We start from the raw sequence: 22,045 nt of genomic DNA, 5'->3' as shown, positions 1-22,045 counted from the left end.
CCTCCTCGCTTTTCCCGCCGACTGCAATCTCCCATCTGTGTGTCCCTCTCCGTGCGCAGTCTGGTAGTCGCCACCGCGCACACATCGGAAACTCCCTACCAGTCCTTCGGCTAGCATCCCCCTCCCGGAAGTGGCGCGTTCCGACGCGCCGTGTTTCCGGCGCCACAGGGGCGGGGCCGCAGGGCCCGACGCCGCGGTCGCGGGCTGCTGACGCGAAGCGCCGTGTGCTTCCCCCACGTGGGCTGCAGCTCCCCTGGTTTCGGCCGAGGGGCGGCGGCCACTTTCCCTGGGGGCGTTGTCGTTGGTGGCCCGGGCGCCGGGACCTAGCGGGGCTCCGGGTCTGTTGAGCGCGAAGGAGGGAGGGAGCTGCGTTGGCTGCCCCGAGCGAAGGGCGCGGGATCATGGAGCACCTCTTCCTGGAGGTGGCGGGCACGCCGCTGCGGTTAATCGCTGGCAAGAACGAAAAGAGCCGCAACGAACTGGGCAGGTTCTTGACCAAGCAGGTAAGAGACGGAGGGAGAGCGCCATGCGGTCCCAGGTCTCCTCTTCAGCGGGGACGCGCCACCTGAGGGGGAGAGCGGGGCCGCGTCTGTCTCCCGCCTCCACCGCCGCGCGGGGTTGAGGCGACCCGAAAGAGCCTTTTGTTTTTATGTGGGGGAGCCTCCCCTCCCCACGGTTTCGCCCCCTGAGCGGTGGTCTCGGTGGGTATGGGTCACGTGGTCTTTGGATATAAACGTGGTTTGCTTTCCTGAAATCGAGCTTTCGTCCGTGCCCCTTTGACACGTGTGTCACCGAAGTGCGTAGTCCAGTCACCCCTATTACCTATTAGCTTGGGTGAATGTTTTTCTTTTCCGCCCGCTCCCTTCTCTACGGCCCGTTGACAAGTATTGATCGCGTTCCTGCCGTGCGTAAGTCACAGCGTGGCACTGCCAGGAGTTAAAAGAGAAATTCGCTGAAGTCTCGGCCCCGAGGGGATTTTGCATCTGCTTTTCAAGGCAGTTCATAACACAAAATAACTGAGGGACAAAGCAAGAACAGTTAGTGGTAACTGTTGGAAAGGAACCCTCGGAATTAGTGCACGAACCAGGCTTATCTGGTAAACGGGAGTGTGGCTGGGCTTTTAAGAGCCTTCTCTGGTCGACTCTGGCTGAGTTGAGGACCTTACCACGCATCTTTTCACATTGTGTTTTATTTCCTGTCTTAATGCTTCCCCACTTCTAATGTCTGGGAGCTTCTTGAGAGTAGAAAGTATTTTTGTAATTTCTATTTTTGTAAATCCAGGAGATAGAAGTCATGATTGTTCAACAGCCAGTGCATGTATGGCCTAGGAAGCAACGGCAGTGTTTTGGGTAAGAGATAGAGGGATCTGAGCTGGATGGGGTCAGAGAACTAACAGGAGAGATATTTCTGTAACGGTGACAGCAAATTGAACGTGGGCAGCAAAGGGGACTCTGCTATGAAGGGAGTTGCTAGCTCAGATGGGCCATCTAGAGAGAATACTTAGTGGTGGGTTGGGTAAGGCAGGAGATAGTCAGTTAAGGAGCCGGGTGCTTCTCCTGGTCTCCCACACGGGTGCAGGGACCCAAGCACTTGGGCCATCCTCCACTGTCCTCCTGGGCCACAGCAGAGAGCTGGACTGGAAGAGGAGCAACCAGGGCAGAATCCGGCGCCCCAGCCGGGTCTAGAACCTGGGGTGCCGGCGCCACAGGCGGAGGATTAGCCTAGTGAGCCACAGCGCCGGCCAAGATAACGTTTTATTTATAAATATATTTATAAGATAAATATAAATCTGATGTATGGAAGTATAAGAACCAGTCATGTAGAGTCTGAGAATTGTGTAGGAAAGCTGCCAAGCTAGACAGCTACTAGAAAGATCAGTTGAATTAAGGAGTTTGGGATATAATTCAACTTCACATTGTGAAATTCTGTTCACTCTCAGAAATTTCTTTCAAGTTTGTTTCTTTCCATTTTTGGTAATAAGTTGCAGATTTTCACTGAAGAGAATAGCTGATTATATTCTGGTTTTCTCCTACTTATTAAACAATATGTTTTTGGAAAGCAGCAAAGACTTGAAATACTGATTATTATTCTATTGGGGAACTGAAGGAAGACTTTTTTTAGAATTGTGTTTCTTTCTGTGTCTGTGTCAGCTGGTGACAGCGCCTTCTATCCAGTCACTCATGGGGATCTGGGTGTCCTCAGCTCTTCATTCCCTTTTGTTCACTTACCGTCAGATCCTGAGAGTGGATGCTAGGTGCTAAATCTGTTTGTCTCAGTGCTGCTGTCACTACCATCCCTACCTCCTGCTTGATCCCTATCTGTTCACGAAGAGTGAAGCATTCCTGAGCATGCATGGGCCCTCACACAGGCCTGAAGATTAAATCCATTCTCTTTAACTTAATTGCTTTCTTGCCCTTGGTCAAGTTTACTTGACTCCTCTAAGTCTCAGTGGCTTGATTAAATATGCATTACATATGGCAGCTGTGAAATAGTTATAGAGTGGTTAAGAGCAGAGGCTCTGCGACATTGATTTTTACTGCTAGCTCTGTTAGCCGTTCCCCACCCCCCACCTCAGTTCTTTATCTGTAAAATGGGAATAATATAGTTCTGATCTATGGCTTTTTGTGAGGATTGAAAGTCTGGAATGTGGAAAGTGCTGACTATAAAGCTAATTGCTGTTATTATTGCTATAAATAAGGCTGTTGTGACTAGGTAATGTGTGAAGAACCTTACCACTGTGCCTGGGATACAGTAATAAGTAAGTGTGGGCTGTAATCACAATAATATGTTTTTAAAGTGAAATGACTTTTGAAAAATTTTATTAGAGAGATGGAGATTGCATGTGTACGTTATCTTAATGGCTGGGTCATCTCAGATGCCCCTGCCCAGGGCCAGAGGGAGCCAGGAACTCAGTACAGGTCTCCCTTGTGAGTGGCAGTCACTCAGCCACTTGATCCCTCAGCACTGCCTCCCAAGGTATGCATTAGCAGGAAGTTGGAGTCAGGAGCAGATCTGAGGGTCAAGGATTGAATCCAAGTACTCTGGTATGGGAAGTGGGCAGGTTAGGAGCCTCTTAACTGCTAGTTCAAAAACCTGCCCAGTAATAATTCTTTTGAACCAATATTTTTAAAAGACTTATTTATTTGAAAGAGTTACACAGAGAGAAGAGAGAGAGAGAGGTCTTCATCCGTTGGTTCACTCCCCAATTAGCTGGAACAGACAGAGCTTTGATGACAGAGCTTCGACGATCCGGAGCCAGGAGCCAGGAGCCTCTTCCTGGTCTCCCACGTGGGTGCAGGGGCCCAAGGATTTGGGCCATCTTCTACTGCTTTCCCAGGCTGTAGCAGAGAACTGGATTTGAAGTGGAGCAGCCAGGTCTCGAACTGGCACCCATATTAGATGCCAGCCCTGCAGGCCAGGGTGTTAACCCTCTGCAACACAGTGCCGGCCCCATTTTGAACCAGTTTTATTGAGATACAATTCAAATGCCATATAATTCATCCATTTAAGGTGTACAGTCGTCTAAAGCATTTAGCCTAGTGGTTTGATTGCTAACATTTCATATCAGAATGCCTGGGTTTGGTTCCTTGCTCCTGACTCCAGCTTCCTAAGGCAGTGGTGATGGTTTGAGTACAGTTCCTGGTATCTTCATGGAATACTTGGATGACATTCCTGGCTCCTGGCTTTATGGCTTCTTTTTGGACGTTCAGGGAGTGTGCCAGTATATGGGAGCCCTCTCTCTCTCAAATAAATAACTGAATAAAGTGTGCAGTTCAAAAGTGTACAGTACCACAGTCAATCTCAGAACACTTCCCTTACCTCAGTCAGCTATGGAAGCCTCCATGGCCTTTAGGTATAAATTTATTTTATTTTATTTTATTTTTAAAATTTTTTTGACAGGCAGAGTGGATAGTGAGAGAGAGAGAGAGAAAGGTCTTCCTTTTTGCCGTTGCGGTTGGTTCACCCTCCAATGGCCACCGCGGTAGGCGCATCACGCTGATCTGAAGCCAGGAGCCAGGTGCTTCTCCTGGTCTCCCATGGGGTGCAGGGCCCAATGACTTGGGCCATCCTCCACTGCCTTCTGCTCTCTGCCATAGCAGAGAGCTGGCCTGGAAGAGGGGCAACCGGGATAGAATCCGGTGCCCCAACTGGGACTAGAACCCGGTGTGCTGGCGCCGCAAGGCGGAGGATTAGCCTGTTGAGCCACGGCGCCGGCCCCTTTAGGTATAAATTTGCCATCAGTATTGCACCCCTCTCTTTCCCTAGTAACTACTTTTTTTTTTTTTTAAACAGGCAGAGTGGACAGTGAAAGAGAGAGAGAAAGGTCTTCCTTTTTCCATTGGTTCACCCCATAATGGCTGCTGCGGCTGGTGCACTGGGCTCACCGGCTGATCTAAAGCCAGGAGCCAGGTGCTTTTTCATGGTCTCCCATGCAGGTGCAGGGCCCAAGCACTTGGGCCATCCTCCACTGCCCTCCCGGGCCACAGCAGAGAGCTGGACTGGAAGAGGAGCAACCAGGACAGAATCCGGTGCCCCAACCGGGACTAGAACCTGGGGTGCCGGTGTCGCAGGCAGAGGATTAGACTAGTGAGCCGCGGTGCTGGCCTGAAGTGGTTTTTCTAATTCCTCTCCAGCATATCCCTCCAGCCCAGTGGTTCTCTTGGGCTTGGGGGTGATGTGGGATGATTTTTGCCCTCAGGGAAAACCTGGAGATGCTTTTTCTCCCTCCCTCCCTCTCTCTCTCTCTCCCCCCTCCCTCCCTCCCTCTCTCGCTCTTTCTTTCCTTTTTTTTTATCACTGCTGGTGGTAGTGGGGCACTGCTGGCATCTAGTACAGAGGCTAGAGATGCTGCTAGACATCTTATAATGCACTGGAAAACAAGACCTCCTCCCCACCATGCTTTATCCTGTCCTAAATAGCAGTAGTGCAAAATTAAGAAACCTTAACCCAGCTAATTTTCCTGTCTCAGCCTAGGGGTTGATACTTCAGGGATGGGAGCTTCTAGGCGTAACAACGTAACAACGGTTATGCTGCTCACTGCTGTCACCCCTCTTGTTAACCTTCCATCATTATTGTGTGGGCCATCTCCTGCTGTTTCTCACCTCTTTGACTTTGCATTGCCTTTACTTAGAATGCTTCTGTCTTCTGTGCCCCTCACTCAGTAACTTACTTGTTCCCAAAACTGCTTTTGGATTTTCTTCTCCAGGCAGATGTATTTAATTTTCTTCCCTTTTCCTGCTTACTCCTTTGTTTCAAATAAGGTGCTCACCGGTTGCTTAAGAGTACTTTAAGAAAAGGGACTGTACAGCATAGCTCTAGTGTCTAGAATGGTGTCTGACATGGAGTGTGTTTATTGGCAGAATGACCAGATGAATATATTCATAAAATGTGATCTTCTATTTTGGAAGAACACAGCTTTGAAAAACTCAGTGTTTTAAGCAAACTTATGACTTCTTTTAAAAATATTTTTTAAAAAATTCATTTATTTGAGAGAGGTTTTACAGACAGAAGGAGAGACAGAAGAAGGTCATCTGTCTGCCTGTTCACTCCCTAGATGGCCACAATGGCTGGAGCTCAACCAATCTGAAGCCAGGAGCCAGGAGCTTCTTCCAGGTCTCCCGTATGGGTGCAGGGGCCCAGGCACTCAGACTGTCTTCTGCTGCTTTCCCAGGTGCATTAGCAGAGTGCTGCATCGAAAATGGAGCAGCCAGGACTCAGACCAGCACCCATATGGGATGCTGTAGCCAGAGGCTTAGCCTGTTATGCCACAGCATTAGTCCAAAACTTATGGCTCTTTAAGGCTATTTCTGACTCAAATCAACCATAAATAGAAACAATTCTGTAGTACAATCATAAACGCAATTAGAAAGGGTTGGCGCTGTGGCCTAATGGGCAATGCTGCCACCTGCAGTGCCGGCATCCCATATGGGTGCCTGTCCCGGCAGCTCCACTTCCTATCCAGCTCTCTGCTATGTCCTGGGAAAGCAGTAGAAGATGGCCCAAGTCTTGAGCTTCCGCATCCGCATGGGAGACTTGGAAGAAGCTCCTGGCTGTTGTGGCCATCTAGGGAGTGAACCAGCAGATGGAAGACCTCTCTTTTTCTCTCGCTCTCTCTCTGCCTCTGCCTCTCTGTAACTTTGCTTTAAATAAAAAAAAGATGCAAGTAATTAGACGTACAAAAATTTCAATTTTCTTGACTGCTGGGCCTTAAGGATATTCTAGTTGTTACCTCTCAACATTTCAGTGGATACATGTAATTGTAAAGATCTGACATTTGAAAGCAAAACTTATATAAATATTTTAGGATTTATTTTTTATTTATTTGAAAGAATTACAGAGAGAGAGAGACAGAGATCTTTCATCTGCTGGTTCACTCCCCAAATGGCTGCAATGGCCGGAGCTGAGCGAGCTGAAGCCAGGAACCAGGAGCTTCTTCTGGGTTTCTCATGTAGGTGCAGGGGCCCAAACAGTTGGACCATCCTCTTTTGCTTTCCTGAGCACATTAGTAGGGAGCTGGATTGGAAGTGAAGCAGCTGTTTTTGAACCAGCATCCATGGCACTGTAGGCGGGGCTTTAACCTGCTGCGCCACATCACTGGCCCCACCATATATATATTTAAGATTTATTTATTTAAGAGGCAGAATGACATGGATCTTTCATCTGCTAACCAGCAGATAGGTCTCAGTTTGCTAGGAGAAAGTGAGGATTTCCCAAGAATATAATTACCTGAAGGTTGTGGGAGTAGCCACAGGTTTGAGAAGTCAGTCCTTTGGCTTTCATTGCTTTATTGTTATTGCCAACAGCAGCCAAGTCAGGTGACAGGACCAAAAATGCTTTGGCTTCAAGGTCTCCTTTGGTTACAGAACAAGAAAATCACTAGTTGTTTTTTATTTGTTTTTTTTAATAACCTGTACTCTACCTCCAAATGCTCACAGGTATCCTAGTCTACCTGGTCCTTTTTCTGTTGAGGAGAGAAAACATCTTGCCATGTGTTTTAATAAGATATTTATTGTTTTTCTGAACCCTGTAAATGGGATATTGTTTATGGCATAAAATTTGGAAAAATTCAGGACTGTATCAGTGTTAGCAAACTTGTGTTTGTCAAAAGTATATAGAGAAATCCTAGCTCCTAATACCTATAAATACGACCTTATTTGTAAATGGGCACTTTGCAGACATAATAAAGTCAAAATGAGGGAGGTCATTAGCTAGGGGCTTAATCCAGTATAGTTAGTGTCCATATAAGATGAGTGAGAGAAACTTACAAGATGGCCACAAGGGGACCACAGAGGCAGAGTTAAAAGTGATGCAGCTGCCCCCCACAAGTTTCAGAGCTATCCATTTATGTAATGTAGAGGCATAGGGGGTGGTACTTTCCCAGGGGGTGTTTCAGGAATTTGGTGGCTGCCCAATTTTTGGCCTTTATAAGAAGTCTCCAAAGTGTCACAGATTCAGGTGTGTGATGGGAGTAGGAGTACCAGGCATGGTGACTTTATTATGGTACTGTGGTAGGCTGTAGGTCATCACAGGGCCTCCTCACAAACAGCAGAATTAATGTTGATTGACATTCTTTCTTTTTTTTTTTTTTTTTTTTTTTTTTTGACAGGCAGAGTGGATAGTGACAGAAAGGTCTTCCTTTTTGCTGTTGGTTCACCCTCCAGCGGCCGCTGTGGCCAGCGCATCTCGCTGATCTGAAGCCAGGAGCCAGGCACTTCTCCTGGTCTCCCATGCGGGTGCAGGGCCCAAGGACTTGGGCCATCCTCCACTGCCTTCCCGGGCCATAGCAGAGAGCTGGCCTGGAAGAGGGGCAACCAGGATAGAGTCCGGCACCCCAACCGGGACTAGAACCTGCTGTGCCGGCGCCGCAAGGCGGAGGATTAGCCTGTTAAGCCACAGCGCCGGCCTGATTGACATTATTTCAAGGTGACATTTTTCCTCAGTCAATATTTTGTTCAGAATTAGGTGTTTTCATGAGGAAATGCTCTACAATTTGGGAGACTTTGTGAGAGCTCAGGTGTAAGGTGACCTCTTTATGTCTAAGTGATAATTTTGGAGAAAAAATTGTATATCTTATATATAGTATTTAAGTTTTATTCATGGTATACTGTTCATTTGATCTTAGCCAAAAGGCTGAGAAGCGATCATGGTATACTCTTAAAGTTAACAGTTGTGTGTGAAGCTCCTTGGAATGAACTCATAGCATTGGGCTTTCTGAATTAGGGGCGGGGTCTTCCCATTGGTAGTAGAGGCCTGTTATCCCCTGGCCCAGCAGAAAGTGTTGTGTAGGCCTGTAGATAACGATAGCAATAAGAGTTCATTTACAGACTTTTTAGCTTTTCTTTTTATCCTTCTATATATTCTGAGCCTTGGCACAGGAATTTTGTGGTCTATTTCATCTTGCATATCAAAGTGTAGGTATCTACTTTGCATGTGTTTTGTTTACTTAGTAAATATTGAAGCCTTAGTAGGAATAGCCTCATTGATTTACAGGGAGTAATTTCTTATCTGTGTCCTTTACTCAAGAGAGTTGACCATTTTACTTAATAACTATATCACGTTCTTAGGTTTTCCTTCAAGGGCAAAGGAGCTGGAAGAACACTGGGGTTTTTGATTCCCTGGAGTGTTGAGATCCTGAAAGATGCTTTAATTTTCAGGGAAGCTGTGTAGCATTTTAAATATATTTATTTAATTTGAAATATAGAAATCTCCCAGTTGTTAGTTTACTTTCCAAATGCCTGCAATTGCTGTGGCTGGGCCAGGCTCAGTTCAGCAGCTGGGAACTAAATCTGGGTCTTTTATGTGGTTGGCAGGGATGGAACTACAGGAACTGTGACCTGCTGCCTCCCAGTATGTGCAGTAGTGGGAAGGTGGAATCAGGAGCAGAGCCAGGACTTGGACCCAGGCACTCCAATATGGAATGCAGGTGTCCCAAGTGGAATCCTAACTGCTGTGCTGAATGCCCTCCCTGTATAGCATTTTACATGGAATCTAGACATCAGGCCTTAAACCTCAAACCTCAGTCAACTGAGATCTTTTAATAATGGCTATTACATTAAGTTAATTCTCATCCTCTCTTGCTACCCTGTGCCCAGTGTTTTATAGGAGAAACTCACTTAGGAAGCCTGAAAATGGGGTCCTTTGATTTCGAACTGGGAATCCCCTGCTGTTTTCCAACAGTGCAAATGATGTTGTTTACATAGGTAATTTTGTTTCACTGCCCTGTCAGGTGTGGACCTCCCAAGACCGCCAGTGTGTTCTGAGTACCTTAGCACAGTTGCTCCTGGACAAGGACTGTACAGTGTTGGTTGGCCGCCAGCTGCGCCCCCTTCTTTTGGATTTGCTGGAAAGGAATGCTGAAGCTATCAAAGCTGGAGGCCAGGTGAACCATGATCTACACGAACGACTCTGTGTGTCGATGAGCAAACTCATTGGGAGCCATCCTGACGTCTTTCCGTGAGTAGCACTTTTGTTCTTCACATATCTACTTGAGTGCTAGAACCTGCTGTCTCCTGGGTGAACTGAGTGTCAGGGGCTATTGAATTCACTCTACACAGGAATAGTGCTATTCCAGGTATGAGCAGGAGCATCTCAAATCCAGTGCTTCCTGTATTAGTCTTCAACATAATAAATGCACTTAGGCTTTCTTGGAATATGTTCTCAAGAAAATAAGAAACAAAGGCTTGGGGTATTTCCACATTTGTATGAACTTTTCTTAAAGGAGAAGTTAAATATGGACCAGTGTAGTGGGACTAGAAGATACACAGCAAAGTGTAGATCACTGTTGTACATGGTAGAGGAATATGTGCTGTGGGCTGACTGTATGTCAGGATTGGAGCCTCACATATTTTATTTTATTTAATTTATTTTTATTAATTTATTTTTTATTTTATTTTATTTTTTTAAGGGAAATGGTTTATTGGTAACATGACAGACCAGAGGGAAGGGGTGAAGAAGGAAAAAGAGAGAATGTAAGAGAGAGATCAAGAGAGAGAGACAGAGAGATGGAGAGAGATCAGGAGACAGAAAAAACATGGTACTTTAATAATTTATGTTGGGATCAGTGCTATGGCGTAGAAAGTTAAGCCTCTACCTGTGGTGTCATTATCCCATATGGATGCTGGTTTGAGACCTGGGTGCTCTGCTTGCGATTCAGTTCCCTGCTAATGTACCTGGGAAAGCATTGGAAGATGGCCCAAGTACTTGGGCCCCTGCACCCACGTGAGAGACCTAAAAGAAGCTCTTGGCTCCTGGCTCCTGGCTCCTGGCCTGGCCCATACCTGACCATTGTGGCGATTTGAGGAATGAACCCAAATGGATGGAAGATCATTCTCTCTTTTCTCTGCTTCTGGCTTTCTTTGTAACTCTGCCTCTCAAGTAAATAAATATTTATTTATTTTAAAGATTTATTTATTTATTTATTTGAGAGGCAGAGAGAAAGGTCTTTCATCCGCTGGTTCACTCCCCAAATGTCTGTAATGGCTGGAGTTGCGCTGTTCTGAAGCCAGGAGCCAGGAGTCATCCTCCACTCCTTTCCCAGGCCATAGCCAGAATCTTCTGGGTCTGCCACACGGGTGCAGGGTCCCAAGCTCCTGGGTCATCCACCACTCCTTTCCCAGGCCATAGTAGAGAGCTGGGTTGGAAGAGAGGAAGCTGAGACTCGAACAGGTGCCCACATGGGATGCCGGTGTTGCAGACTGAGACTTAACCCACTGTGCCACAGCGCCGCCCCAATAAATAAATCTTTAAAACAAAATTTATGTTTCCTCAAGGGCAACAGTATTTGTGCTAATGATTCACAAGATATGCTGACTACTATACAATTGGTATTGTGGTAATTTGAGCCCCTGTTTATCCTAAGCCTTTGGGTCCAGTGCTTCAGAATTGTGTTTGAGAATCATTAAAGTGATGCGTCAGCCAGTTCTGTTTCTCTTCAGCTTCATATTTTATTTTTTTATTAAATGGATGAGAAGTACTGCTACTTTTTCATTTTGCCAAGGCAATATGTTTTTTATTTTATTTATGTTCCTACCTTGTCCCCAGAATGATACAATGCAGCTTCCAGAGGAGCTGGGATAGAGTAAATTAAAAACAAACAAGGACGGCCTGCACTGTGGTGCAGCGGGTTAAAGCCCTGGCCTGAAGCGCTGGCATCCCATGTGGGTGCCAGTTCTAGTCTCGGCTGCTCCTCTTCCCATCCAGCTGTTTGCTGTGGCCTGGGATAGCAGTAGAGGATGGCCCAGGTCCTTGGGATCCTGCACCCATGTGGGAGACCCGGAAGAAGCTTCTGGCTCCTGGCATCGGATTGGCGCAACTCCAGCCGTTGCAACCAACTGGGAAGTGAACCAGTGGATGGAAGACCTCTCTTTCTCTCTCTCTCTCTCTCTCTCTCTCTCTCTCTCTCTCTAGCTCTGACTTTCAAATAAATAAATAAATCTTAAAAAAAAAAAAAGCAAGGAATAAATTTGGAAATGGTGAATCAATGTATGATTAAAATGAATTATAGGCAATGGTATTTGAATTTTGGCTGTGAGAAATGCACTGGTTAATTTGGTAAATGCCTTAGATTACTTTGCAGAGAGGGGTACCTGTTTTCCCTAATGCATTTGGGTGGGCTGCAGCCATTCACTGAGTTACTGAGTAGCAAGGTCCTCTCTTTAAAGCTTGGGGCCACATCATGGGAATGAGGAAGTCAAATAAGACAGTGTTTCTGTACTTTAGGAGCTGGAAACAGACTTTTAAATAAATATTATGTGTTATGGGACTGGTGTCATAGCTTAGGTAAAACTGCCGCCTGTGACACTGGCATACTATATGGTACAGGTTTGTGTCCCAGCTACTACACTTCCTATCTAGCTCCATGTAAGTGGCTTAGGAAGGAGCAGTGGAATATGGCCCACGTGCGTGAGTCCCTGCCACCTACATGGGAGACCTGGATGAAGCTTCCCCTGGCTTCGGCCCAGCCCAGCCCTGGACATTACAGCCATCTGGGGGCTGAACTAGTGGATAGAGTCTTTTGCAGTGCATGCTAGTTTTATGGAGTGACAAAAAGGAAAAAAAAAAGTTACTTTCCCTATATATATATTCTTATAACCCTTCACTTCTGACCCTAGAGGTGTGAGTTTTCCTCCAAACCTACCAGTTCTTCAAACAGCAGCAAGGTTTCCTTCAGTTAAATCTTGAGACTAGGAGCTAGTGTTGGGCACACTGAATTAAATTGCCTGTGACACTGGCATCTTGTATGAGTGCCAGTTTGGGTCCCAGTGGCTCCACTTCTATTCTAGTTCCCTGTGGATGTGCCTGGGAAAGCAGCAGAAGATGGCCCAATGCATAGGGCCCTGAGACCCAGAAGGAATTCCAGGCTCCTCTCTGTCCTCTGCCTCTGCCTCTCTGTAACTCTGCCTTTCAAATAGATAAATCTTAGGAAGAAACAAAACAAAACTATTTATTTGAAAGGTAGAGTTACAGAGATACAGAGAGAGAGAGATCTTCCATCTGCTAGTTCACTCCCAAATGGCTTCAACAGCCAGAGCTGGGCCGATCTGAAGCCAGGAGCTACTTTTGGGTCTCCCACATAGGTACAGGAGCCCAAGCACTTGGTCCATTTTCCACTGCTTTCCCATGCCAATAGTAGGGAATTAGATTGGAAGTGGAGCAGCTGGGACTAGAACCTGTGCCCATATGGAATGTTGGTGCCACAGGCAGAGGCTTAACCTACTACACCACAGCGCTGGCCCCATACTATTTACTTGATAAATGCACCCCTGTGAAAAAAAATGTTATGGTAGAATAACACCCACTTTTTTTCATTTCTTTAATAAGAAAAAGATTTATCTGAATAATATTCAAAGGAGAGAATGGGGACCATTGTTGTGGCATAGCAGGTTAAGCTGCCGCTTGTGATGCTGGCATCCAATATGGGCACTGGTTCAAGGCAGTACTTGGGCCCCTGATACCTATGTAAGAGACTAGGATGGAGTTCCAGTCTCCTCCTTCAGTCTGGCCCAGTCCCAGCCAGACTGAATGAACCAGCAGACGGAAGATCTCTCTCTCTCTCCCCCTCCACCTCCCCTCCCCTCTCCCTCTTCCCTCTGCTTCCTTCTTTCTTTCCTCCCCCTTCTCCTCCCCCTCATCCTTCCCCCTCTCCTTCTCCTTCCCCCTCTCCCTCTTCCTCTCCCTCCCCTCCCTTCTCCATCTCCTCCCTTCCCCCTCCCCCTCTCTAGAAAAACCTGCTATTACTAGTTTGGTATGTTTCTTCAAAGATACCCTCTTTCTCATTCTTCAACACACCTGAGAGTATGCACACATTTTCAGAATAGCTCATATACCACATAAATGCACAATTCAGTGGTGTTTTAATATATTTACAGATAATGTAAAGGTATCACCACAGTTTCACAGCTTTTCTCCACATTTTTACTTATTTATTTTTAAAGATTTACTTATTTGATAGGCAGAATTAGAGAGAGAGAGAAAGAGATCTTCCATCCTCTGGTTCATTCCCCAAATGGCTGCAACTGTTGGAGCTGGGCTGGGCAGAAGCCGGTAGCTTCTTCCAGGTCTCCCACACTGGTAACAGGGGTCCAAGCACTTGGGCCATCCTCTGCTGCTTTTCCCAGGCTATGAGCAGGGTGCTGGAAGTGGAGCAGCTAGGACATGAACCGGCATCATATGGGATGTTGGTGTCACAGGTGGCAGCTTAACCCGCTGCACCACAATGGCCCCCACTCTTGTAATTTCTTATTTGTGTATTCTTTTTTTTTCTGAATGTTGCTAAGGATTTGTAACTTTATTTATCCTTCTCTTCACCCCCCTCCCCAAAAGAAACAACTCTAATTTCATCAATTTTCTTTAAAAAAAAAAAAAGAAGAAAAAAGAGGAAGAAAAAAGAAAAAGTTTATTTTCATGTTTTTTTTTTTTTTTTTGGACAGGTAGAGTTAGGCAGTGAGAGAGAAAGGTCTTCCTTTTCCGTTGGTTCACCCCCCAGATGGCTGCTAGGGCCAGCACGCTGCACCGATCCGAAGCCAGGAGCCAGGTGCTTCTCCTGGTCTCCCATGTGGGTGCAAGGCCCAAGGACTTGGGCCATCCTCCACTGCCTTCCTGGGCCACAGCAGAGAGCTGGACTGGAAGAGGAGCAACCGGGACAGAATCCGGCGCCCCGACTGGGACTAGAACCCGGGGTGCGGAGGATTAGCCTAGTGAGCTGTGGCGCCGGCCTATTTTCATGTATTTGAACAAGAGAGACAGAGATTTCACTCCCTGATTCACTTCCCAGATGACTGCAATAGCTAGGGTTGGGTCAGGCTGAACCATCTGGGTCTCCCACATGAGTATCAGGGACCCAAGTATTTGAAATACTACCTGCTGCTTCCCCAGAGTGCACATTAGTGGGAAGTTGTATCTGGAGCAGAGGTGGAACTTTGATCTCAAGCACTCTGATATGGGATGTGAGCATCCTGAGAAGTGTCTTAACTGTTGCACCAAATACCTGCTCCTAGTTTCCATCTTTTTAAAATGTGAAACTTGTTTTATCACCTAGTAATGTCTTCTCAAACGTGTTCCATATACACTTGACACAGATACATATTTTGTTGGTCTGAAGTGTTGTTCAGTTCCTCTGTTTCCTTATTTATTTTCTGTGTGACTGTTCTATCCAGTATTGAAAGTGGGATATTGAATAGGTCTTCTAATTCTCCACAAGGTTTGCTTCAGGTTTTTAGGAGCTTTGATGGTGGTGCGTACTTTTTTTTTTTTTTTTTTTAAGTAAATCAATCCTTTTATCTTCTCTGTTTCTTGGTGATAGTTTTCAATTTAGTCTGGTTAGCCTCTTTTTTTTTTTTTTTTTTTTTTTTTTAAGATTTATTCATTCGAAAAGCAGAGTTAGAAAGAGAGAGGGAGAGACAGAGAGAGGTTTTCCATTCACTGGTTCACTCCTCAAGTGGCTACAATGGCTAGGTCTGGACCAGGCTAAAGCCAAGAGACAGGAGCTTTTGGATCTCCCCCATGGGTAGCAGGGGCCCAAGCACTTTTTCCATCTTTTTCTGATTTACAACGTGTATTAGCAGGGAGCTAGAATAGAAGTGGAGCGTCTGGGACTTGAACTGGTACCCATATTGGATGCTGGCATTGCAGGCAGTAGCTTAGTACACCACATTACAACACGGTCCCTGTGCTGAGTCTTATTAGGGTAGTTACTCCCACTCTCTTGGTCATTATTTGTGTGAACTCTTTGGTACCATTTTTTCACTTTAGGTTTTTGTCCATTCCTATGCCACAATACTGGCCCAGCTTTAGCTTATTGACATTTAAATTCTTGGTTTATGTATATGTGTTTCTGTGTAGTTGGTTTCTGGTGTTTTATTTTTTCTCCTTGGCTTTGTCCCCCTAATTCTTTGTATGTCGTATGGTTTTTTTGCTACCAAGGTTTAAGCATTTGAAAATAACAAGTTGCTCCTTCAAGTCTGTAGATTAGTTTCATATAGAAGACCTTCATTGATAATGCCATTTAGAGATTCTAACACCACTGAAACCTTTTCTGAGTACATAAATAGAGACCTGGGTAAGTTAGTTTGCATCAGTGTTTCTTATGGAGTCTCAAGCGTTTTCTCCTAGAAGAATCTATTAGCAGGGGCCTATGTTGTGGTGTAGTGGATAAAGCTGCCACCTGTGTCTCCAGCATCTCATGGGCTCCAATTCGTATCCCAGCTGCTCCAGCACCCTACTAATGGCTTGGGAAAGCAGTGGAACATGGCTCAAATTGAGGCCCCTGCCACCCACATTGGAGACCCGGGTGAAGCTCTGCTCCTGGCTTTGGCCTGGCCCAGTCCCGGATGTTGCAGCCATTGGGAAGTGAACTAGTGGATGGAAGATCTCTCTATATATAACTCTTTCAAATAAATTAATTAGTTAAAAAAAAAATTTGATGTGTGTGCAACACAAGCCTACAATAAATCCACAGCATTTTACCTCAGGTCTCCTAAGCTCTGTATTATTTGACCCTTGCCTTCTCATCTCCTGCTGGCTGACATCTTTCTGTGCCCACGGCTGTTTCCTGGTGCTATCTGATTAACTTCTTTTTTTTTTAAACTTTTATTTAATGAATATAAATTTCCAAAGTACAGCTTATGGATTACAATGGCTCCCTCCCAAAAAAAAACTTCCCTCCCATCCGCAGCCCTCCCCTTTCCCACTCCCTCTCCCCCTCCATTCACATCAAGATTCATTTTCAATTCTCTTTATATACAGAAGATCAGTTTAGAATATATTAAGATTTCAACAGTTTGCTCCCACATAGTAACACAAAGTGAAAAAATTAACTTCTTTTTATATCTACTTAGAATGTCCTTTTTCTTTATGTTCTTGAGAAGATCTTTTACCTAAAGATTTATTTATTTACTTGAAAAGCAGAGAAACAGAGACAGAGGCAGAGAGAAATCGATTTTTTTTTTTTTTTGACAGGCAGAGTGGACAGTGAGAGAGATAGAGCGAGAGAAAGGTCTTCCTTTTTCCGTTGGTTCACCCCCCAATGGCTGTTGTGGCCAGCGTGCCGCTCTGATCCGAAGGCTGGAGCCAGGTTCTTCTCCTGGTCTCCATGCGGGTGTAGGGCCCAAGCACTTGGGCCATCCTCCACTGCACTACCGGGCTGGCCTGGAAGAGGGGCAACCAGGACAGAATCCGGTGCCCAGACTGGGACTAGAACCTGGGGTGCCGGCGCCGCAGGCAGAGGATTAGCCTATTGAGCCACGGCGCCGGCTGAGTGATCTATCTTAAATCTGCTGGTTCACTCCACAAATGGCTGCAATGGCCAGGGCTGGGCCAGGTGGAAGCATGGAGCCAGGAACTTCTGGGTCTCCCACATGGGTGCAGGCTCCCAAGGACTTGGACCATCTCTGCTGCTTCCCCAGGTACATTAGTGGGGAGCTGGATACGAAGTGGAGCAGGCCAGACTTGAACTGGTACACATGTGGGATGCTGGCACTGTAGGCGGTGGCTTTACCTGCTATGCCACAATGCTGGCCCCAGAAGATCTCTTACTTTTTTTTTTTTTTTTTTAGATTTATTTATTTATTTGAAAGTCAGAACACAGAGAAGGAGAGGCAGAGAGAGAGAAAGAAGTGTTCCATCCAATGGTTCACTCCCCAGTTGGCCGCAATGGCCAGAGCTGTGCCGATCTAAAAGCCAGGAGCCAGGAGCTTCTTCTGGGTCTCCCATGCAGGGGCAGGGGCCCAAGGACCTGGGCCATCTTCTACTGCTTTCCCAGGCTGTAGCAGAGAGCTGGATCGGAAGTGGAGCAGCCAGGACTTGAATCGGCACCCATATGAGGTGCCGGCACTGCAGGCAGCGGCTTTACCCGCTATGCCACAGCGCTGGACCCAGATCACTTACTTTTAAGAAGCAACTTATGCAACCCTTCATTACATCCCTAGGTTCAGGTGAATCTTTTTTTCTTTGTGCCTCTTAGTGTTTTCCTAACTGGTTGGACTTTCTTACTAGACAGCAGATGCCTCATGAAGAAAGAAGTATCTCCTTGGTTTTAAATCTCCAGCTAGTGACACAGTGTCTGGCTTATAGTGAAGGTTCAATAAGTGTTGGAAGTGAGTGCATTTTTAGTAGTTAAAACTTGTAAGTTCCTTTGCTTCTATGAGTTTTTCCATTTCAAGTTTTTTGTTTGTTTTGTTTTTTAAGTTTTATTGGGGCTGTGCTGTGGCGTAGTGGGTAAAGCCGCTGCCTACAGTGCTGGTATCCCATATGGGTGCTGGTTCAGACCCGGCTGTTCCACTTCTGATCTGGCTCTCTGCTGTGGCCTGGAAAAGCAGTAGAGGATGGTCCAAGTGTTTGAGTCCCTGCACCCGCGAGGGAAACCCAGAAGAAGCACCTGGCTCCTGGCTTCGGATTGGTGCAGCTCCGGCCATTGCGGCCAACTGGGGAGTGAACCAGTGGATGGAACCCTCCCTTTTCTTCCTCTCTCTCTTTCTGCCTCTCCTTCTCTGTGTAACTCTGACTTTCAAAATCTTTTAAAAAGATTTATATATTTACTTGGAAGGCAGAGTTACAAAGAGAGAAAGTCAGAGTGAGAAAAATCTTTCATCTGCTGGTTCACTCCCTGAATGACTACATTTACTGGGGCTGGACCAGGACAAAGCCAGGAGCCCAGAACTCCGTCTGGGCCTCCCTTGCAGGTGCAAGGTCCAGGGTTGTCCTCCACTGTTTCCCAGGTGTATTAGCAGGGAGCTGGATTGGAAATGGAAGATCTGGGACTCAATTCAGTGCTCAAGTAGAATGCTGATGTTGTAAGTGGTTGCTTAACTCTTTGTGCCACAATGCTGGCTCCCCCTTTAGGTTTTTGTATCCCTTCAGTCAAGATATCTCATGCCCTGATCCTGGTTCCTGAACTTGAACAGGATACAATCTTAGGACTGTGTATCTTTTATTTTATTTTTTTTTTAATTTTTGACAGGCAGAGTGGACAATGAGAGAGAGAGAGAGAGAGAAAGGTCTCCCTTTGCTGTTGGTTCACCCTCCAATGGCTGCTGCGGCCGGTGTGTTGTGGCCGGCGCACCGTGCTGATCTGAAGCCAGGAGCCAGGTGCTTCTCCTGGTCTCCCATGCGGGTGCAGGGCCCAAGCACTTGGGCCATTCTCCACTGCACTCCCTGGCCACAGCAGAGAGCTGGCCTGGAAGAGGGGCAACCAGGACAGAATCTGGCGCCCTGACCGGGACTAGAACCTGGGGTGCCGGCGCCGCAAGGCGGAGGATTAGCCTGTTGAGCCACGGCGCCGACCTAGGACTGTGTATCTTTAGCTTACTAAGTATTGTGTTCTCTGGTGCTTGGAGTTCTGTTCAATTCTCTGATACTGTCTAAAGAGTAAAGACGAATGCTTTGACATTCTCATTAACTCATGAAAATACTCTTTCTGTTTGAAGATTTGCCCTGAGATACTTCAAAGACGCCTCTCCAGTCTTTCAGAGACTCTTCCTAGAGAGTTCAGATGCTAATCCAGTCCGTTACGGGCGCAAACGAATGAAGCTCCGGGACCTGATGGAGGCAGCCTACAAGTTTCTACAGCAAGAGCAGTCTGTGTTCCGAGAGCTCTGGGACTGGAGTGTGTGTGTCCCTTTGCTCAGAAGCCATGACACCTTGGTCCGCTGGTGTGTAGCTGTTGGAGTTGTTCTAGTGTGGGGGTGGTGGAGTGGGTGTATGCATGAAGAGGGAAAGGAAGCCATATTGAGTTTTCTGTGTTCTTATGGTTTTGGGTTCTTCATCCTTTCTTTAATCATCTGTCACCTCAGGAAAGGAAGATAATACAAGTGAGTTCTACTGTTTATATATGCTCTATCATATGAATTCATCATGTCTGATTTATATTTCTCGCTTTTATATGTGTTGTAATAGTTTTTTAATATTTTCTTTTTCTAGTGTTCAATTGGTTAATAAATTTTCCTTTTCATTAACTGTAAATCAGCTGAATGACATACTTTGTTTTTCTGTAGGTATACAGCCAACTGTCTTGCTTTGGTCACCTGTATGAATGAAGAACACAAATTATCATTTCTGAAGAAGATTTTTAGTAATGATGAATTGATCCATTTCAGGTTGAGGTAAGCAGAATCTTCCCTGGAGATCTTGCTGTGGTTTTTTTGTGCAATAAAGTAATTGATTCGACTCTCTTCCTTTAGATTATTAGAAGAGGCACAGCTGCAGGACTTGGAGAAGGCCTTGGTTTTGGCCAATCCAGAAGCTTCCCATTGGCGTAAGGAGAAGGATCTGCAATACTTACCAGGACACCTTATTTCAACTGACCTGTCTTCCAGAGTGACAGCTGTCTGTGGGGTGGTGCTGCGTGGGCAGCCACCAACCCCAGGAGAGCTGGTATGTTGCTATTAGTAGGGGGTGTACTCCCTTATCCTCCTGAACACTTGAGTATAGGCTTTCCTTTGCTGGGCTCTCTGTACCAAGTGTGAACCAACTTGAGTTTGCTAAGACCTTGCTTTATTCCTGGTAGTTTTTAAGATAGAAAATCATCTTGGGCTCTTCTCTATGATATCTTTTGCCCCTGTTAGATGTGAAATTAGAAGCTATAACAGTGCTTTAACTTTAGCAAAGCTCTTCTGTTTCTCTTGTTTGCTTTCTACCACACTGTATGAAGTTGAATAAGTTGTGTGGTGGTCTCATATTATTGTAATACAAAGGCAGGCTTAGTTACCTGGAGACCCTTGGACTGCTCTAGGTTCCAGCAGTGGTTTCTTCTGTCAGAATATTCTCTTTACCTGTTCTGTGGAGGCTGTATATATAGTGTACTTCCTCCTTACTCTGTGAAACAACCTCCTTTTTAAGACTGTAGCACTAGATCACACAAGGACAGTCTTAAGGATCATAAATCTTTTTTTTTTTTTTTTTTTTTGACAGGCAGAGTGGATAGTGAGAGAGAGAGACAGAGAGAAAGGTCTTCCTTTTTGCCGTTGGTTCACCCTCCAGTGGCCGCTGCAGCCGGTGCATCTCGCTGATCCGAAGCCAGGAGCCAGGTCCTTCTCCTGGTCTCCCATGCGGGTGCAGGGCCCAAGCACTTGGGCCATCCTCCACTGCTTTCCCGGGCCATAGCAGAGAGCTGGCCTGGAAGAGGGGCAACCAGGATAGAATCCGGTGCCCCAACCGGGACTAGAACCTGGTGTGCCAGCGCCGCAAGGCGGAGGATTAGCCTGTTGAACCACGGCTCCGGCCAAGGATCATAAATCTTGACCAATTTGGGGCTGGTCTGTTTTCTCCAGCAGTTATTGGTTGGATGGTATTTTCTTTCTGGAACAAGTCCTGGGTTATTTATTTATTCATTTTTTGAAAGTGATATTGTTGGGACCAGCGCTGTGGTGCAGAGGGTTAATGCCCTGGCCTGAAGCACTGGCATCCCATATGGGTGCCAGTTCTAATCCCTGGTGCTCCACTTCTAATCCAGCTCTCTGCTGTGGCCTGGGAAAGCAGTAGAAGATGGCCCAAGTCCTTGGACCCCTGCACCCACGTGGGAGACCCAAAAGAAGATCTTGGCTCCTGGCTTCGGATAGGCACAGCTCCGGCCGTTGAGGCCATCTGGGGAGTGAACCATTGGATAGAAGACCTCTCTTTCTCTCTCTCTCTGCCTTTCCTCTCTCTGTGTAACTCTGACTTTTAAATTAAAAAAGAAAGTGATATTGTTATGTTAACAGCAGATTTCTAAGATTTATGTACTTATTTGAAAGGCACAGAGACAGAGAAAGATCTTCTATATTCTGGTTGACTCCTCAGATAGTCACAACAGTTTGGGCTGAGCCAGGCTGAAGCCAGCAGCCAAGAACTCCATCTGGGACTTAAGTACTTGAACCGTCATCTTCTGCTTCCTAGGTGCATTAGTAGGGAGCTGGATAGGAAGCAGAGTAGCTGGGACTGGAACCGGTACTCTCAAGCATTCTAAGCAATGGCTTAGCTCATTGCATCACAATGTTTGCCTCAACAGCTAATTTTAAAAAATGCCAATGAGGCTGGTGTTGTTTTAGTGAGTAAAGCTTCTGCCTGCAACACTAGCATTCCATATTGGTACCAGTTCGAATCCTGGCAGCTCCACTTCTGATCCAGGTCCCTGCTAATGCACCTGGGAAAGCAGAAGATAGTTCAAGTCCTTGAGCTCTTGCACTCATGTAAGAAACCCAGAAGAAGCCCCTGGCTCCTGGCTCCTGGCTTTGGTCTGGCCCAACCCTGGCTGTGAAAGCCATTTGGGGAGTAAACCAGTGAATGGAAGATTTCTGTCTCTCTGTCCCTCCGTCTCTCCTTCCCTCCCTCTCTCCCTTATTTGTTTGTTTGTTTATTTATTTATTTATTTTGGCTTAACCCAGTGCACCACAGTGCCTACCCTAGAGTTGTCTTTTTTTTTTTTTTTTTTTTTTTTTTTTTTACTTTTAAAAATTTATTTATTTGAAAGGCAGAGTTAGGAAGAGAGGGAGAGACAGATCTTTCATCTGCTGGTTCACTCTCCAAAATGGCTGTAATGGCCAGGGCCAGGCCAGGCCAAAGCCAGGAGTCTGGA

General features: G+C 46.1%; 1 protein-coding gene across 1 annotated transcript in view; it reads left to right on the top strand.

The window, feature by feature from the left end:
- Nucleotides 1-259: 259 nt before the first annotated feature.
- Nucleotides 260-22,045, top strand: part of MDN1 (midasin AAA ATPase 1) — a 177,356-nt gene continuing 155,570 nt past the window's right edge. Inside the window, exons 1-5 of the mRNA XM_062186507.1 lie at nucleotides 260-503; nucleotides 9,227-9,453; nucleotides 18,921-19,145; nucleotides 19,488-19,595; nucleotides 19,674-19,866. Of these exons, the coding sequence (XP_062042491.1) occupies nucleotides 402-503; nucleotides 9,227-9,453; nucleotides 18,921-19,145; nucleotides 19,488-19,595; nucleotides 19,674-19,866 (855 nt within the window). The 5' untranslated portion in view covers nucleotides 260-401. The remainder of the gene's footprint in view (nucleotides 504-9,226; nucleotides 9,454-18,920; nucleotides 19,146-19,487; nucleotides 19,596-19,673; nucleotides 19,867-22,045) is intronic.

The sequence above is a fragment of the Lepus europaeus genome, chromosome 3, assembly GCF_033115175.1.
Source record: "Lepus europaeus isolate LE1 chromosome 3, mLepTim1.pri, whole genome shotgun sequence".
In the NCBI taxonomy this organism is placed as follows: domain Eukaryota; kingdom Metazoa; phylum Chordata; class Mammalia; order Lagomorpha; family Leporidae; genus Lepus; species Lepus europaeus.
The sequence above is the reverse complement of the archived record's forward strand: the minus strand, read 5'-3'. Positions and strand labels throughout refer to the sequence as shown.